Raw genomic sequence first — 19971 nt, 5'->3', positions numbered from 1 at the left:
TTGACCGAGACTGAAAAGAAGTAAGAAATGGTGCCCCTTGAAAATGACTTCAGGCTTTCTCACTGTGCAGAATAGAGTCAAACACTGCTGCAGTTAAATATTTTAACCTTTGTTTATCCCTGCATGATCTACAATAATAATCTGCTTCGTGTTGATATTTACTGCTGTGTTCCTGACAATTACCTGAAAGAGAAGTTGGGGTGCTTCACTGGGCTGGAAAAAGTTTAGCTAAATCAGAAAGCAGGTCTAATTAAGCAAGTTTATTCTATATATAAATATAAAAGGCTAAGTTGACTTGCGCATGCGTGATACATATAAAGTTCTCTCTGGCACCAATCGCACGCATATGTTTTGATCTGTCATTGTCGATCATGAATTTGGTTGACACTTCTATTAGAGAGAAAGGGCGAATAGCGATATTAAAATATTTCTTCTAATTAATTTCCTGGCCACTAGTATCAGAATAAGTCTCTTTCCCAGTAAGAATTTTAGTCTCAGGTTCCTTAATGCCTTCAACTTGCAACTTATTCACAAATTCAGGTTTTTTTAATAATATAATGGAAATCAGTCAATATTAATATTTTATTTTTGAATATCTGGATTTTCAAATAAGAAAATGTCTTAATGCATATTGGAAAACATGGCAGCTAAGAAAAGTACCTATTTTGCATGTGCAAAAAGTTCAATAAAACTTTTAAAAAAATTTTTGTAATCCTCACTTGAGGACATGCTTACTGAGCCACACCAGAAAGCATCTTTAAATTTCATTATTATCAAAAGTTGTTCGGCCCTGGCCAGTGCACTCAGTGGTTAGAGTGTCTGCACACCACAGGGTCTCAGGTTCAATTCCCAGTTAAGGGCACGTACCTGGGTTGCTGGTCCGTTCCCCGTCCCCAGTCGGGGTCACGTGCAAGAGGCAACCAGTTAGTGTGTCTCTCTCACATCAATGTTTTTTTCTCTTTCTCCTCCTCCTCCCTCCGTCCCTCTTTCCCTCCAACTACCTCTAAAAAGGAATGGAAAAAATGTCTTCATGTGAGAATTAACAAAACAAAAAAACACAACAAAACAAAACAAAAAAAGTTGTTCTAATATTGATTATAGCACCATCATAGTAATGATGTCATTTTATTTAAATTTAACATCTTAAATTATATTACAAGAGCATGACATTATTTAGGCAGAGTTACATTTTCCATTATTTCTATGAATATATGAAGTACTTAGAAAAATGGAAATATATTTTGTGCATAAAACTTGCCTCATCATGTTTATTCCCAAGCATTTCTGTTAGCTAAGTTATTTCATCTGTTAGCTAAGTTATTCTATCTCCAAAGTAAACATTCTATAGATAATTAAGTTCTGGCGATTGTGTTATTTGCCATTTTAAAAACTGAGATGAAAGAAAAAGACTCAGTAATGCAGCATATATATATATATATATATATATATATATATATATATAATTAACATTTATCATGACAGCTAGAAATACATAAACATATTTTTGCTCGATATAAAGTACTACTGATACCACTGAAATAATGATGTGGGATATGTACAAATTACAAATTTTACTACTCTAGCCAACACCTTTCTCAGGCTAACCCTAGAGCCCTAAAAATGAAAAAATAAAGGATAAAAAAAAATGAATGGTTCATTTTAGACAAATGATCAATTAAATTCATTTCTTAGTGTTAAATTTAGCCAGGAATAAAGTTGTAATTGAGCAGTTTGTTATATTGCGGTATATTACCCTCTTTGTAAAGTACTAATAAAGCTGTAATCAGCATGACATGCTATCTACAGTGACAACTCTAGTGGCTTAAGAACCACCTGTGAAGTGACCAGGCTTAAAGTCCTATTGTGTAGAATTTCTTCACCATTTTAAATCACCTCTTTAACACATATATTTACACAGGAGATTAGTCAATTCCTGGTTTCTATACATAAATACACCTTGTTTAAGCTAGTTTATTCGGAAATCACTGTGAAATTCCAATTAAGTGCTCCATTTTTTTACATGCTCCTACTTTGACATTGCCAATCCAGCCGAGCATGTCATTGCAGGCGTGTTGAATGGTGTTAGGAAATAACCATTTAAAGCAATGCAATGCATTGGAAAATATATATTAGAATTTAAAATAGTCGCAAGCCACATATTTTTTAAAGCAATGAGCAAAAAAAGGAAACTAACTCAGTGTGATAAAAACCAAGTGACAAGTTGACAGATGTGTTAAAACTTTTGTAAGCCATGAGGAACTGCTTTGAAGATGCTCTGAAAAGGGCAGAAAACAAGGCAATTTCATCCTGGATGATATGCACTTCGAAGCCCATCAATGCATTCTAGATGCAGTCACTGTATTATTTATCATGTTAGGAAAATTCATCATAGGCTTACTGAACAATATTTATGCTAATAATATTTAAGAAGTACCTACCATTCACTAGGCACTGAACTGGCTATGAATTTAACACATTCGATCTCATGTATTCATTAATATTCAACCTCACATGGACCTGCATCTGGAATGTAATGCTGACTGTTCTCGGCAAAATTTTTTAAGTACAATAGAAACATCCATATTTTAGCATAATATTTAGCTATTAGCCACGAGGGGTAACGATTTCATACACAGAGACTGCCAGTTACTCAATAAGAGCTGGAGCCCAGAAAATGGACACGTCTCCCAAGCTTGCCATAAGAGAAAAACACCTGGCTTTTCCTATGGAAACGATGTGCACTGTCGGGTTCTACAGCATGGTATTAGGTTCTCTTAGTACAACACTTCAGGATACTCCACACTTTCAGGATACTGCCAACAAATCTAACTGTAGGAAACTGTTACTTACAGACAAGTGACTTAAAAATTTTGGAACTAAATTGTCTAAAGCCAAGTGACTAAATCTCTTATTCACAGAAAACTTCATGAACTTTTCATTTCTTAATCAGATGTTCTGACTTTTCTGAAGACAAAGAATTCAAATCTCTAGCAATGATTTTGAATGTTTAATTAAGATTGGAACTTAGAGCCAACTTAATGATAAACTGGCCTGTTTGTTTTTTAATTTAACCAACTAGATGGTTCTGTGATCTAAGTATCCCACAGCTAAGACGGGTTACAATCCTAGCTACAAAGAAATTATTTTCAAAATTCAGTTGACTAGAAAGCAATAAATTGTTTTTGTAATTTTCATTCTTCTTTTCTGATGAAGAGGAACAACAGGTATCTAAAGGGGGTACCATTTATTGTCAAAGCAAACCATGGTACTGACTTGAGCTGACATTGCAAAGAAAAAATACTAAAGACCACTAATAAAATCTTTAAATAAATTTCAGGAGCTCACTGCAATGCTAGGCCATTTGGGCAGGCATTTTTAAAAGGATGAGGAAAAATGAGCAAAATTCCTGAGATGTCTAAGGCAACCAAAGGGTCAAAAATACCTCTGGGAAGGAATAGGGAATTAAATAATTTCAAAAGGATGGTTTTAATGATCTCCTTCAAGTACTGGGTACATGGGCACTAGGAGTAAAAAATCTAAACTTCTGACCTAAAAAATAATACATAATTTAACAAACTATCTGAAGTAAAATGAATCCAAAATTGAGACTGATGAATGGCAACCATCTGTCTTGAGTAGTAAGACCTAAGAAATATCAGTTATCCAATGATGTGTTATTTATTTTATCACACAACCTGTAAATAATTCATTTATGTGATCAACATGCAAACTTGCCTTTAATCAAAAGGGAAAGCAAGTTAATTAAATTCATCTTTGACCTTTCGGCTTATCAGAAAACAACAGAAATCAGCATTTTTTTCCCTCGAGTATTTCAGAAATAGAAAAACAAAGGTCATGAGAAGTTAAATCACATGCAGTGTCTACTTGTTTGATTCGGACTTTTAATTCCGTGCAAATAATATTTATTGAAAATCTATCAAGTGCCACATAATTCACTGTGTGTTGGGACTAAAAAGATGAAGGATAGTTTCCCTCCCTGAAAGAATTTATATTGTTTAATGTTCTTTCACTTGCAGATTTTAAATCCACTGGTCAAATAAATAACATTTACATTTCTCCATACTCCAAATTTAATGTTGTTTTGTCAACTATGAGGCATTCCCCAAGGAGTGAAATTCATACAGTGTGCTTTCCTAACCAGTGGTTTTCAACCCTAACACACACTGGAATTATCTGGAGTACTTTCCAGAGACACAGATGCCCACGCCCCAGACCAATTGGATTAAATCAAGCTGGCCAGGAGTGGACCCCTAGCACAGCATTTTTTCAAAAGGTGCACAAGTGATTATAATGGATAGCCAGGATGAGACCACTGGAAAGAACACAGGAAAAAAATTGCCTTTACTCTTTATTATGTAACTAGAGGCCCGGTGCACAAAAATTTGTGCACTCGGGGGGAAGGGGGGGGGGGTCCCTCAGCCTGGCCTGAGCCCTCTCGCAGTCTGGGACCCCTCGGGAGATAACGCCCTGCTGGCTTAGGCCTGCTTCCCGGTGGCAGAGGGCAGGCCCAATCTCTAGGTGCAGTCCCTGTTCAGGCTCAGAGCAGGGCCGACTGGGGAGTTGGGGCGCCGCCCCCTGTCATGCACAGAGCAGGGCGGATTGGGAGGTTGCGATGCCACCCTCAGTCACGCTCAGGGTAGGGCCAATTGGGGGGTTGGGGCACCGCCCCCTGTCACACTCAAGGCAGGGTCCATGGGGAGGTTGCAGCGCCACCCCCTGTCACGCACAGAGCAGGGCCAATCCAGGGGTTGGGGCGCTGCCCCCTGTCACTCACAGAGCAGGGCCCATCAGGAGGGTTGGGGCTCCTTACCCTGTCACGCACAGAGCAGGGGCGATCAGGGGGTTGGGGAGCTCCCCCCTGTCACGCACAGAGCAGGGCCCATCAGGGGCATTGGGGAGCTTCCCCCTGTCACTCACAGAGTAGGGCTGATAGGGGAGTTGGGGCACCGCGCCCTGTCACACACAGAGCAGGGCAGATCAGGGGGTTGGGGCGTCACCCTCTATTACCCATAGAGCAGGGCCGATCAGGGGGTTGGGGTGCCACACCCTGTCACACACAGAGCCGCAGGGCGATCAGGGGGTTGGGGAGCTCCCCCGTATCAGGCACAGAGCAGGGCTGATCAGGGGGTTGGGGCGCCTTCCCCTGTCACGAACAGAGCAGGGCCGATAGGAAGGTTGTGGCCCCGCCCCCTGTCACACACAGAGCCACAGGGCAATCAGGGGGTTTGGGCGCTACCCCCTGTCACACTGATCCCAGTGCTGGGAGGCATATTAGCCTTCTACTGTATAGGATAGAGGCCTGGTGCATGGGTGGGGATGGCTGGTTTGCCCTGAAGGGTGTCCTGGATCAGGGTGGGGGTCCCCACTGGGGTGCCTGGCCAGCCTGGGTGAGGGGATGATGGCTGTTTGCAGCTGGTCACACACCCTTCAGGGTGGGGGTCCCCACTGGGATGCCTGGCCAGTCTGGGTGAGGGGCTGAGGGCTGAAGCTCCCAACTGCTCCTTTTTTTCTTTTCTTTTTTTATTCTGGGCCAGCTTTAGCTCTGGCTCCAGCTCTGAGGCTTCTGCTGCTAAAAGCAGGTATCTGGTTTGTTTGGGTTCTATAATCGAAACAATGTATAACTCCAGTTCTGAGATCCCGGCTCGCTGAAAGCAGGTTTCTGGGGTTTTGTTTAGCTTCTATATTTGTTACAATGTTTCAAACTGCAGGCTCAGAGGCCGGCAAGGCAGGCGGGGAATGTTGGTTTCCTCCGTCACTGAAGCAAGCAAGCCTCATGTTAGTTTCAAGCTGCCTGGCTCCCAGCCATCATCTTGGCTGGCAGTTAATTTGCATATCGCCCTGATTAGCCAATGGGAAGGGTAGCGGTCGTACGCTAATTACCATGTTTCTCTTTTATTAGATAGGATATGAGATCAACTCTTAAAAAAAGAGAGAGAGAACATATTTTTTTAAAAAAAAGCAGCATTGTCCAGACTTCCACTGAAATACAGCTGCAAGTTTTTTGTTTTGGGGTTTTTTTTTTTAAGAATATTTTTCGGAAGGCTTTGTCAAAGAAGGCTTTAAGCAGAAAAAACATCTTAATCTGGACCTTGATTTGGAAGGTATTTAGAATAGCAAAAGAAAAAAAGAATGCATGCCAGGAAGGAAAGGTGGCATGGACAAGAGGAAAGAGGGCAAGGATGGTGGTGCCACATGGGGCAGGTTAAGGAGACTTCAAACGCATGAACATTAAGCAATATGGTTGGAGGAGCTAAATGCAGATGTTGGAATTAAGGTCTTAAAGAGCAGATTGAATATTTTTATTTGATCTGATAGTTAGATGGGGATGGTTAAGTTTTTGTGAGTGGCTTTGTAATATGATGAAAGCTGTATTTTAGAAAATTTCACCTGGCAGTAGCGAATGGGATGTGGTGGAATAAGGAGGAACTAAATGGGAGGATCCCACTGCCCTAACAATTTGCTGTAGCAATAGGCAACAACACACCCACTACCATCTTCTCCTATATCCTTACAACACCAACAGGTGGGTTGGGTTTGGCTTCTCCTCAACCTATGGAGCCCTAGCTCATTGCAGTAATCCAAGATGGTCACTACCTCTGCTGCTCTCCCTTCAAGGAATCTCCATGACACCTCTTGAAAAAATGAGCTGGCCAGGCTGGTGTTGCTCAGTGGTTGAGCATGACCCATGAACCAAGAAGTCACTGGTTCTATTCCTGGTCAGGGCACATGTTGGGGTTGAGGGCTTGATTCCCAGTAGGGGGAGTGCAGGAGGCAGCCTATTGCTGATGTTTCTCTCCCATCGATGTTTCTATCTCTCTATCCCTCTCACTTCCTCTCTCTCTAAAGATCAATAAAAACATATTTTTTAAATGAACTAAATTTGAGAAAATCCGTTGGTCTTTTTATTATAAAGTTGATGTCACAGAAGAGAATACCATAACGGAATAGCGTCTGTAGTTCTCAAAACTCTAAACGCCTTAATGAAGACTCCTTGAGCTCCCAGCTATCCCAGTCCCAGCAGGAATTATGTTTAAAAGTGGTTATCCTGATTTCACCCTGTAGCAGGTTTAAAAGGGCCACTAATCATTTGGCACTCCTCCCACTGAGAGGTGGGGCCTATTTCCCATTCTCTTATATTCGAGGTGGTCTTGCTGCCTTGCTTGACCAAGGGATATAAAAGAACTAACATACAACTTCTAAGGCTCAGTCATAAGAAGCACTGAGTTACAGCCTGGGTTTCTTGCAATGTGCTCTTATAAATCTCCCTTTCAGAATCCAGGTGCCATGCTATAAGAAGCTCAAAACACTTTGCAAGTCCAAGTATGGGTGTTGGAACAGCTCCAGGTGAGCACCCAGTCAACAGCCAGGAACTCTGTCAGCCACGTGAGTAGCCATCTCAGACATCCAGCCAGTTGAACCTTCAGATGGCTGCAGCCCCAGCTTACATTTAACTGCAATGAGAATCAAAGGGAGAACCATCCAGTTGAGCACAACCCACCAAAATGAGAGAGAAAATGATAAATTGTTCCTTTAAACCTCTAAGTTTGGAGATGGTTTCTTACACACCAATACCCCTTTACCAATGTTTTACTTATGGTGAAATGATGGAAAGGAGTCTTCCACATCTTCCCCTGCATGTTACATATGGGATTTTGCTATGTGTATTTTTTTATATGTGTATTTGAAAGTCAAATGTTGACCCTAACATCGGTTCTCATTTTGAAATGAAGAAGCAGAGGTTCAAGGCGATTACATGAATCGCTTGGGATTGCATAATCAGTAATATAAAGACCTTAGATGTGAATCTAGGCTATAAAATTAAAGAAGTGCTGCTAAAACCGTTTCAGAAAATATAGTATAGTAACCCTAGCTGGTTTGGCTCCATGGATAGAGCGTCAGCCTATGAACTGAAAGGTCCCAGGTTTGATTCCGGTCAAGGGCACATGCCCGGGTTATGGGCTCGATCCCCAGTGGGGGACTTGCAGGAGGCAGCTGATCCATGATTCTCTCTCATCATGGATGTTTCTCTCTCTCCCTCTTCCTTCCTCTCTGAAATCAATAAAAATATATTTTAAAAAACACAAATGCATTATTCCACCTCCATGTAGTAAAAAGTATACTTGTACAATGTTTAAAAAAAAAGAAGAAAATATATAGTATATTGAAATTTGCCATTTATGCTTTGGAGAAAGTACTGGCAAACTTTTACCATAAAGGGTCAGATAGCAAATACATTAGGCTCTGCAGGCCAGACAGTGTTTGTTGCAACGATCAATGTGTAGTGCAAAAGCACCTATAGAAAATATATAGGCAAATAGGAGTTACTGTTCCTGCTTTGAAGAATCAGACTGTCTTTTGGCTTCACACCCAATATACCAGTAACTGTAGAATTGGTACAACACACCTAAACTCAATCCAGCTTGAGGTGAGTCTATTAAAAATCTTGCCAGCAGTCATGATCTTTATTCTCTTTTAATGTACATAAGTCCTATCAAAGAATAGCTTACTAGCTCCTTCACATATCTGTATCTAAAGTGTCAGAGATTAGCCCTGACTGGTTTGGCTCAGTTGGTTGGAGCATTGTCCTGTGCACCAAAGGGTCACGGGTTTGACTCCCAGTCAGGGCACATACCCTGGTTTTGGGTTCAATCCCTGGTCAGGGCATGTATGGAGGCAACCAATTGATATGTTTCTTTTCTCTCTCTCCTTCTCCCTTCCTCTTTCTCTCACAATCAGTGGAAGCATATCCTTAGATGAGGATTAAAAGAAAAGTGTCCAAGATTTAAAGTTTTAAAGAACCAGCTTTAATAGAATTAATTTTGCTATTGCACCGTGCCTGAACATATAAAAGAAAAGTGAAACATATAGTTCATCTTTAGAATATTTATAAACAAGAAGGCAATTCAATATTCAGCAACATACAGAAAAAGATTTGAATTTTTTTTTGTTTCCTTTTCATGGATGCTTTGTTTCTGAAACAAAAGTCTAAAAACTTATAGAAGCTTTTTGATCTTTGATTTCAGAGAGAATTTTAATGCCGTAATTTTACTGTTCACATAACTCACAAAAAAATGTGCCCCTGAAATATTCCCAACTAATAGCTGGTTGACAAAATGAATAATGCTATTAAATATAAAACCAGTAAAGTGATGAACCGCTCAGCATTGCCAAATCAAGTATTGACTGGAGGCTAAAAAGAATGAAAGAGAGAGATTTCATTAAAAGTGAAAACATTACTGATAGTAAAATAAAATATTTTGGAATAAAATATACAAGGGTCTGGTAAGCATATTATACATTAAGGCAAAAATCCAATTTTTCCACTAAGAGAGTATAAAATAGAAGCATGATCTAATGAAGTCTTAAATAGGGATGCTAACAAGTAGTCCTAGATAAAAATAATATTGTTTCTTTTACAAGTTGCCTTTTTATTCCTGACAAACTCCAGGTGTATATGAATAAAAACTTGATATTATTTACTGATTTTAAAATTGTGTACATTCACTACCAAAAAAATATCACTGTTAATAAAGAAAAAACTTTGAGAGTCTTTGTTAATCCAAGATTAAGTGGACAAACACTGTATTAAGAGCTACAAATCAAGTCCCCTCAAAAGACAAAATAAGAAGGATTCCAAAATTATGGACAATATCAACAACAGAAACAGGTGGTGGAAAGTAGGTTGAGTGGGGAGTTAATGAACATTTACACCCCTCTCACCCTAACATAAAGACACATTTGTTTATATATTTTAAAGATAACCTTCACTTCTATTAAAACTTTCATAGCAAAGAATCTCAAAGTATTATATGAACACATCCATGTTACCCTCTTACTTTCAAGTTGCTACCATTTCTATCACTGTTCAGCAGCAAACCTAACCATAAAATGTCTTCTTGGAGCAAAAAAGAGAACTTTTTCTTGGGAACAAGAACAGGAAGGAGGTGACATGCTCATAGAGGAATTTAACAGAGTCCAATAGACAGCTCTGCTTCCAACATCTGAGCTACATTTATAGCAAACAAATGTAGATAAAATCATTGTTGACATAGCCTTTTAAACTGCCCACAACATACGGCACCCTTTGGCCTCCTGCACGTCACCTTGAACTCTCTGAATCCTAAGTTTATTTCTGCATAATTCCATATGCAATTTTCTAGGCATTGAAACCATTCTTCTGGATTCACTCCTGTTTCATTATTAAACCTCAATAGCTTCAACATATGTTAACAAACTGAGATCCCTTGTTGTTCAGGTGAAGTAGAGAAGCATAGGTTAGGGCAGTGGTCGGCAAACTGTGGCCCCTTGAGTGTGGCTCTTCCACAAAATACCACGTGCGGGCGCGCACGTACAGTGTGATTGAAACTTCGTGGCCACACTCAAAGGGCCAAAGAGCCGCATGTGGCTTGTGAGCCACGGTTTGCCGACCACGGGGTTAGGGGTTGGGAAAGTCAGAGGCAAATTAAATGCTCATAAATTACCCTGTTGTAGTTTCAGCTCAGACACTATTCTGTAAGGGTTGTGGCTTACTCAATCAGTACCAGAAATAAAGGGACTATAGGGAGCCCTCTTGATTCTCTTCACTGCGAGAACACCTGCTTGAACCTGAAGGAGTTGACTTCATGATCCATGTAGAAACGATTAACATGTTACTATAACCCCAAATAGCTGTAAATCGGATTACAAGAATATTCAGATGTAGTAAGTAATGGTTCGATATTATCCACAAATTCCAACAACAAAAAATGGTCGGGATGATAACCTGAGCAAGGAACCACCCGAATGGGTTCCATCATCATTTGGGTTCCTCATTCTTTGTCCTGGGTCAGCATTATCAACATTCAAGATGCTATGATTGCAATTTGTCAAAAGAAATCTATGGAACAGTGTTAACAAAAAATAAGTGACATACTCTGGCTTCAAATAATCAGATCAGAAGTCTTCCTTTGAACTGGAATCCCCACCTGGAGCACAAGTCCATCTTCTCCCTCCCCCAAGTGCCTACAATGTAAGCAAAGCCATTTTATTTCACACTTTCAGTGTATCTCAATGAAAGTGGAAAAACTACCAATTGGAGTACAAAACATAGGTTTAAGACAAAATCAAGGATTAATACATAAATAGTCATTGAGAGTGGGGGCTGGACAAAAAAACTAGAGTGCACATTAAGTACTAATGGTAAGAAACAATCCTTATGGTGCCAGAAAAAAACACTAGGCACCTGGCTCCATTTCTGTGCTATATAGTACAATTTACTTAACAAAGTTGCTTGGGGAAAAAAATAAAAGAACCGTTCAGTTCACCTATCCAGAACAAACATTTGTGTTTTAATTCTTTTATATACCACATAAGGAGTAGATTTAATAAAGAATAAATTATATTCAATGAATTATCTTTATGTCAAACATTTTCTAAAATGCTTAAAATAACCAATGTTATTAAAAAGCAAGGCCATTTGTTCCCTTTTGAAGATAACTGGTGGCATAACCAACATAAATTTCAATCTTTCAGCTTTTAACATTTCAAGACTGTCTTTTATACACAAAAAGATGAATATTTTCATCTAGCACAAGATTCACCAAATAATAACATGAATAAATTTCTGGGGAAGGGTCTCTGATGATTAGGATTTACTTGCAAACCCTCCTGGTGTCCACTAATGAACTATAACAGATCCAAACCTTTTTTTTGTCCCCCAGATCCAACCCCTGGAGGTGAGCCTTCTTACTACCTACCAGTGTACTAAATACGCCCTTCTCAGCCCCTGAGGACTGTCCTTTGATTTTTAAAGTAAAGTTTTTAAACTACTCTATATGAACAACTTGGCAACATATAGCTATCGAGTGTTCCTTTTCTTGCACTAAATACTCAGACTTGCAAATTTTTAGGGACAAGGCATTGACAGTTACACCTTTGTCCATAACTGTAAATAAATCAGCATTACTGTTTAACCTAAACCCATTTCTTTTATAGGCTCAGATACCAAATCACAACTGATTTATTATTGTGATACATGTAATTGCTTATCTCTTTATCCCTCATTAGTTTCCCATGTTCAGTGAAAGACTAATCTAGGGAATGTGAAGATTAGGGCAATTTCTTTTTTTCCCCATGTTCACAGATGTTTAAATTGATACTTCAAACCAAAACAATACTAGGAAGTGAAGTAATCATTGTAGAAAAATAATTGGCTTCTTGTGAGGATTAAAGCAGCTAACAATCTTTAAAAAATGCTTGGTGAACCATAAAGCAGTAAGAACATGGAATATAAGCTCCACGGGGCAGACAGTTACCTGTTTTGTTCACTGATTATCCCAATGGCCTAGAACGGAGCCTGACACATGGAAGACAGTATTTGCTGAATGAATGAAATATATAATTAATAGTATAATTAATAGTGGGTAACAAAAATAATGAAGCAGAAATGAATCCCCTAGGTAAACAGTGTTGCATTTCACCAATGCATTTAAAAAGAATTCTGTGATTTTCTTATTCAATATTCATATGGGTGCACTCCACAAATTAAGGCTGAGAAAAAAATGAGTAGTCAATAGGCTGAAATGATTAAAAATCACATTTTGCAATCCACTCCCAAGTTAGTGTCTAATAGATCATAACTGGTTGTTCGCTGCCTTTGTGGAAAGACTGTTCTTTCTGAAAACAGTAGCTTTTCTATGTGCTCTCTACTCTCCATAGAACATAATCACTTTCATCCTCATCTAATTTTCAGGTGAAAAGTAACATTGTCAGTGCTCATTAGGACTCCATAATTCCACACAGTATAAAATAATTCCTATAATATTTGATAAAGCAAGAATCTGTCATTTAAATAAAATTGGGCAATGTTCAAAAAACTACATCCTTTGTCAAGTGATGAAAATAAATGAACACAAATGCTCCTTTTAAGCAATATATTTGTGGGCACACATTTACAGGGCTTTAATTTTCTTCTTGGGATACTTTTTCTAGTTTCAAAAATTAAATGCACTTTTTACAAGAATAATTTTTTGAAATAAAAGGTTACTTGTCCAAATGAAAATTAACTAAGAGAACATAAAATCTTCAATGAGGATTAGATAAAATATTAGAAAAAAGATATGCTTAAACTACATTAGAATACTTCAAAGGAAAATATAAATTCTTATACTCGTAATTATTCCAAAAATTATTTTTGCATTTTGACACTTTAAAAAGCATACAAGAGTGAATATGTTCTTGAAAATTAAAAGAATGTAGCTAGGAAACCCTTTTCCCAATAAATTGCAATATTTTGAATGAAACAAAAAAGTATATAAAATTATTTTTCAGAGTTATTGGCATACCTGCATTTGATTAGCATTTGGTCTATTTAAATTTAATCTGTAAAATCTACAAAGGTTAAAATTAAGTAATTTTCCATTGCTGAGTAGCAAATCATGATCAGGAGCAATATAAGGGTCCTTGGAAAATCACTTTTATGAACATAATGCCAAACCACCAAAAGTTATGCAATCGCTACATTTTCTTGAAAATGTCCTTTTTATGAGACATTTACTGACTTTGTCTACCTGAACATGCTTTATATGCTTCTAATTTTCCTACCACTTCAAAAAGAACAGAGTGGCCCAAATTTCCAAAGCTTATAAACTTTGCCTTAGCTGTACTTGTTCCTCTCCCAGAGTGCAAAAAGGCCTCCTAGAATTTAGGCTTTTACACGATGTGAATGAGACCGGAGCTCATGTAATTCCATATGTTCCGTTCCGTTAGCAACCATTTCAAATTGGAAGACCAGGGCAGGTTCTAAACATGTTAAAGTCTATAAAGCCATTAGCGATACATTTGATCCGGCAGTTTACTGGGACAATACAATCTGCTGAAAAAGCATCTATTAGTCATTCTGGACAAACCCATCGGGATTAAAAGAATGCGTTAAGATCGTCTAAGGACAGAGACCCAAAAAAATTTAATCCAACTGGATCTCAGCTTCTGAGTCTCTAAAAGGCTCTCCCCCTTTTATACTGCCAATTTCGGCAGCCCCTCCATACGCTTTAGCTCATATTGGACTAAATTGTCCATCTTCTTCCCACTCACACTACTTAGGTTTCATGCGGGAATTAAAACAAACCCAAAATGCCCTTCTTCTGGCAAAATTCCATTTATCGGTGAACTTCCTACTCCAGGTGCCAATTCGCTGTATCGACTCGGCACGAAGAAAAAGTCGACCTGCCTTCCTTGCGCTTTAGTGAGCCAAAGCCAAACTTTGCCCAACTCTCCTTCCAAACATCGTGGCTAAGGCTCTTGAAGGCCCCGACCGTCGCAACCATTTAAGTGGCAAATGCCCCCAAAGCGGAGCACGCGAAGCTCTCCCATCCAGGAAGTTCCCAGCCAGCGGCCTCGCAGCCCCCGGGGAAGGAGAGGGCGGCCAAACACGCCCAACTTGGGAAATCCCGTGAAACTAGGGCTAACGCCGGGTGCCTTCAGGGTTTCTCCCAAAGGCCTGCAAATCCAGGGAGCCCGACAAGTTGTAGAAAGAAGAGGACGCAGTGGAAGCTGGTGGCAAGGGATGCGGATGGAGGGGGGAATCACAGCTAGCGGTGGTGACTCTCCTTCCCCCCAAAGTGGCTAAGGGGGATGTTCTAGGCACGTTCCGGGCCAGAGCGGATCCCTGCGCCCCGCACTGGGTCTCAGCGCCCTCCCCGATGGCGCCGCGCGCCCAGATCCCAGCACCCTGGGCGCGGCACTCACCTGGGGCCGAAGGGTGGAAGGTGCCGTCTCTGTCCCCCGGGGCCCGGCCCGGCAGCCTGGCGCCGTCCGCCGAGGGGCTGAGCACTTGGAAAGCCCACCGCGTGCCGTAGGGCGCCCCGCCGGGGCTGACCGGCTCGGCGGCCGGGCACAGCTTCAGGGGCACGGGGTTGGCGGGCAGGGGCCGGACCTGCGCGCCGGCCGTGGCCGTGGCCGTGGCTAGAGCAGCCGCCGGGCCGTGGGGCGGCGGCGGCTGCAGCCCCGGCGGCGGGGCGCCCCCAGCCCGCAGCAAGTTCTCAATCAGGAAACTCTTGCCCAGGTTGCCAAAGCCGGGCGCTGCGGGGAAGTTGAAGAGCGCGGAGGAGGCCACCACGTCCCAGTACGCGCCGGCGTGCGCCGCCAGGGCGCTGGGGAGCATGGTGGCGCCCGCGGGCCGGTCGCACGCCGCCTCTAGCTCGCGCACCCCGGGGAAGGAGGAGAGGCCACCGAGGACGCGGTAGACTGGGGACGGTATTATTTATTTGGATCGGGCGTTTCTTTAAAGGATGGGAGGAGTGAGTGTGGGAGGGGGAAGCAGAGCGTGTTCCTGGCCCTCGGTGAGGGCTCAGGGGCGCAGGGGGGCGTCCCTCCCGCTTTCTATGCAGATCCGGACCGGATTTTTTTTTTTTTTTTTTTTTTTTTTTTAAAGAAAGCTGGAAGGTGTGTCCAGCTCATCCATTCATGTCACCCGGCCCACAAAGTGACAGACGCGACCAACAATACGGGCAACCCCAAGAGTCCGAGCTTTGGCAAGGGGAGGGGACGTTTAGCTGGGAGGAGGTGGGTGTGGAGGCGAAGTGAACGGGGCGCGCCTGGCCCCCCTCTCAGGGCCCAGCTCTGGGAGCCGCTCTGGAGCCGGAGCAGCTCCTGGGGCGTGAAGTCGCCTGCGCGCCAGCAAGGAGTCCCTGTGGTCTGTGGCCCACCTGCGTGCCACCTGTTGGGCGACTTCTGGCTCTCCAGTGTTGTCACTTCAGGAACCAAGGGACATCCAGGGCAAGTACACGGAGTTGTTAGTGTCTGGAAGGGCAGTAGTTATCAAAGTCACAAGTGTCACTGAGACTGCTGTAGCAATACATTTGAAAAGTTACCTTTAAAGAATGGGCTTTTTGCATATTAAATGTGGCCCCTACTTGTTTTAGGCTGTGAACCCTGAGGGGAAAAAAAAGGATAATCTAAGAAGGACTCTCAGTGACTTAGATGAGCTCAAATTTATTTTTTTAAAAATATAAACAGAACAAAAACAGCTTAGCAGCCAATTCTAAACAGGAGCTGCTCACCAAAACCACATTTTAGGGAACAGCCAGCACTGCCTGCAATGGGTTCTTGCCACCTGAGCCAATCCTTACTAGTATAAAGGTGTTCCTGGAAATGTATTTCAACCAATAGAAATGTATTTCAACCAAAAGGAGTTCCTGGAAATGTATTTCAACCAATAGGGCAGAGGCATGCCCTGTCCAATCAGAGCTGTGCAGCTATATTCCCATCCAGCATTTTCACAAACCAATTAGAATGGCTCTATTCTGACTAATCAGGACAGTGCATTTTGGACCAATCAAATTGAGAGGATTTGGAAACCTCTTTTACATGAAGACAGACCAATCAGGAACCAGGGGCGCGGGGCTGCTTTCTATATAAGTCAGCTCTCCTGTGGCTGAGAGTCTGTTTTCTCTTTCCACTAAGAGTTGCTTTTCAATGGCTGGAGCTGAAACACCAAAGATGTTTGGCCAGAGCAGAGGGGAGCTGTGTAGCTGGAGAGGGACCTCACCACAGGGCCTGTACAGCCTTGCTGTTTCACAGCCATGCTGCTTCGTGATTGAGCTGTAACACTATTGAACTGCTCCATAGCGGTGCTGTTCTGAGAGCTGTGCTGTATCACAATTGAGCTGTGTGCACTGAATTGAGTTTCCTTCTTTGACACACCCCAAACTGGGGAGTCTGTTAGTGTTGAATTGGCACCAGTGACCATCGGCTGACAAGGGTAAAGGAAATAACTTTTTTTAGAGACTTTATAAGAAATTTCTCAGTTTTCAGTATTTCATTTCCAGTTACTTTTTAATGATTTGATTGAATGTTCTGGATTGGGATGGAGAGGGAGGGGCCTTTGATTGCAGAGTTTATACTGAGACTCAACAGCTGTTTTCAAGCCCCTGCTCACCCTCATGGGCATCCTGAGCTGTGCCGCCCTTACATCTGCGGCCTCTCCAGTTAAGTTTCACAGGGGACACTTTGAAGGCTGAGGGCAGACAGAGTCCTGGCTGTGGGGAAGGGAAATACTGGTGGTTTCCACCATCCATTGGTTATACACCCAACCCCTACCTTCCAAAGGTTGTAGCTTCCTCCACTGAACTGTTACTTTCTTCCCGTTTCTGTTGTTTTTCCTAGCCTTGTCTTAAAATGGTTCTTTGCCAGTGTCTCCTCTCAGGATTTCTTCGTGGCTTCTTGCCTTTCTTTTATTTCTTTACTGTCATTTGAAAGAATCTTGGAAAAGAAGGCAGATAATTCAATTGGTCAGCTGGCCATGTTAAATGGTTAAAAAACCTTAGCGTTTTTTACAAATTGAATTCAAGTCCTTTCACCTCTGCTCCCCTCACACTCCTCTGGTCATTTTCTTACACATGGCCTTAACCTTTTTACCCCTGGACCATACCTGCCAGGCCCTGAAGGCATCAGAGTCTTCCCCCTGTTCTATCACACAAGTGCGCCTGGCCTTACCAGAATGGATATTCTGTGTCTGTGTGGCAGTTTCATCTCTGCCTTCAGCCCCATAGGAGCCAGCTCAGGAACAATTGGGATGGAATATTGCTTACATGAAGGACTCTTCCAAGAGAAATCCTACCCGAGCACTCAAAAAATATAGAGTATTTTTAAGTACTTGGCAGTATAAAAATGTCTTCCTCCATAAAAAAAAAAAAAAAAAAATTGATTTAGGAATCACTCCAGAAGAGATGATCTAACAAATTTTGATCTAAAGAACGGGATCTTAGTTGGAGTTGGTTAAATGGCAAATGGTAGATGGTTGGGTCCAAAACCTGGGAAGAAAAGCCACCACCAAGTTCTCCTAAGCAAACATGGTCGGATCCTCCCCCGCGGAGAGACATGCATGGGAACACTGAATTACTTAGGATTACAGTTACTTCCCCTCCCCCTAGAAATATGATTATATTTCCATTATTAACAGCCTGCTAAATGGAGACTGGACAGGTAGGAAAGGTGTTTGACTTTTCAACCTTTAGAGCTCCTAATTTTGGAAAGTGTCTCTGTCAATGGAGTGTGAAAACTGGCACTTTCCATTGCCACTCTCCTGTGCAAATTTAGACAAATTGATTTAGACCAGTGATGGCGAACCTATGACACGCATGTCAGAGGTGACACGCGAACTCATTTTTTTTTTTGGTTGATTTTTCTTTGTTAAATGGCATTGAAATATATAAAATAATTATCAAAAATATAGGTCTTTGTTTTACTATGGTTGCAAATATCAAAAAATTTCTATATGTGACACGGCACCAGAGTTAAGTTAGGGTTTTTCAAAATGCTGACACGCCGAGCTCAAAAGGTTCACCATCACTGATTTAGACTAAGATATTTTTATTGTCAGGATTACAGATGTCCCCCATTTAAAATCTGTCTGAAATGTTTGGGGTCACACACATAATTTTTCTCTTTACCCTAAGAATAATTTGGTCCATAACTTCAATTTATTTAAAAGCCAGCTGGAGGTGTGAGGCCAAAGATAAATTTCCTTTTAAAAATTCACCTGGCTGATATGTGTTTTATTGACCTTAGATATACCCAAAGCTTCTTAAACATCCACCCTCTGCATATGCTGCTAAGTGGGAAGGAAGTTGTTTGCAAGGCTGGTGTGTATTAATCATGTTAATTCACTTATTGATTTAATCAACAGACCTTTACTGAGTATTAAACACTTAGCAAGCACTCGTGATCCTGGGAAGATATAGAGCAGTGGTTCTCAACCTTCTGGCCCTTTAAATACAGTTCCTCATGTTGTGACCCAACCCTAAAATTATTTTCGTTGCTACTTCATAACTGTAATGTTGCTACTGTTATGAATCGTAATGTAAATATCTGATATGCAGGATGGTCTTAGGTGACCCCTGTGAAAGGATCATTCGACCGCCAAAGGGGTCGCGACCCATAGGTTGAGAACCGCTGATATAAAGAGTAGAAAGGTCTGGTCCTTGCCTTGTAGGCAGACATTCAGAGCCTAGTGAGGGAGAAAAACAAGTAACACCTGAGGACGACGGGCTTGTAATGTGGAAGGAACAGTGTGAGCAAACTTCAGAGGCAGGCTCCCCTAAACTGTGTCTTCCAATGTGATCAGTGGTCCGTGATAGGAGGTGTAGTAGTCACCTTTGCGATTAGCAAGGAAGAGAGGTATGATACCATCACTGCCATTCCCCTATCATAGCCACCATTTATCTAGTGTTTATAGTCAGCCAGGTATAGTACTAAGCACTTCATAAGTATTAACTCGTTCATCTTCACAATAATCCTATAAGGTCAGTACTGTTGTTACGCCAGAGTTACTGATGGAGCACAGAGAATTTAAGTAACTTTCCTAAAGCTACACAACTTCAAGAATGATGAGACAGAGATACAGTCCAAGGCTGGGTAATTCCAAAGCCTTGGAACCTTTAAGTTCAACTGTTACCCTCCTCACCTGATTTGCCATGCAAAATGGTGTCACCTGACCCTGCAAGGGAGGCTGAAAAACAAGTATTTCACTTTTCTTTAGCAGAAGGTGACAGTGAAGATTTGAGTCAGGAATAACTGTTGGGTCAGCCAACTTGCCACAGCCAGACAGGAGACAATTGGTGAAATCCAGACACAAAATGGTGTAGAATTTAATAAACTCAATGGCAGGAAAATGGAGGGGATAAATATTGCAATGGTTGAATCTATAGGACTGAAGGATGCAGTTCTCAATTGGGGGTGACCTCCTCCCTCTCCAGGGGATATTTGGCTGCCGGGAGCCGGTCCATCCTTGCTGTTTCAAAGGACCCGGCATATATGGCATACCGTTCTTAATATGTTTGCTCACCTTCTTGGCACTATGTGTTTTAACCAAGGTCTCTGAGAAAGGTTGTTTCCCCAGGTAGGGATTTTCCCCTGAAGTTAGGGAGGGAATAAAACCTCTTAACTAGTGCCAGGTGGGTAATTAATCACTTT

The 19971-nt window shown here is 41.5% G+C and overlaps 1 protein-coding gene across 1 annotated transcript in view; it reads right to left on the bottom strand.

Moving 5' to 3' along the window:
• The window catches only part of DBX2 (developing brain homeobox 2), a 40400-nt gene extending 25166 nt beyond the window's left edge, over positions 1–15234 (bottom strand). Inside the window, exon 1 of the mRNA XM_036302055.1 lies at positions 14746–15234. Within this exon, the coding sequence (XP_036157948.1) occupies positions 14746–15160 (415 nt within the window). The 5' untranslated portion in view covers positions 15161–15234. The remainder of the gene's footprint in view (positions 1–14745) is intronic.
• Positions 15235–19971: the final 4737 nt, after the last annotated feature.

This window comes from Myotis myotis, unplaced genomic scaffold, assembly GCF_014108235.1.
Source record: "Myotis myotis isolate mMyoMyo1 unplaced genomic scaffold, mMyoMyo1.p scaffold_m19_p_3, whole genome shotgun sequence".
Classification (NCBI taxonomy): domain Eukaryota; kingdom Metazoa; phylum Chordata; class Mammalia; order Chiroptera; family Vespertilionidae; genus Myotis; species Myotis myotis.
Note: the sequence above shows the minus strand (reverse complement) of the source record. Positions and strands in the feature narration are given on the sequence as shown.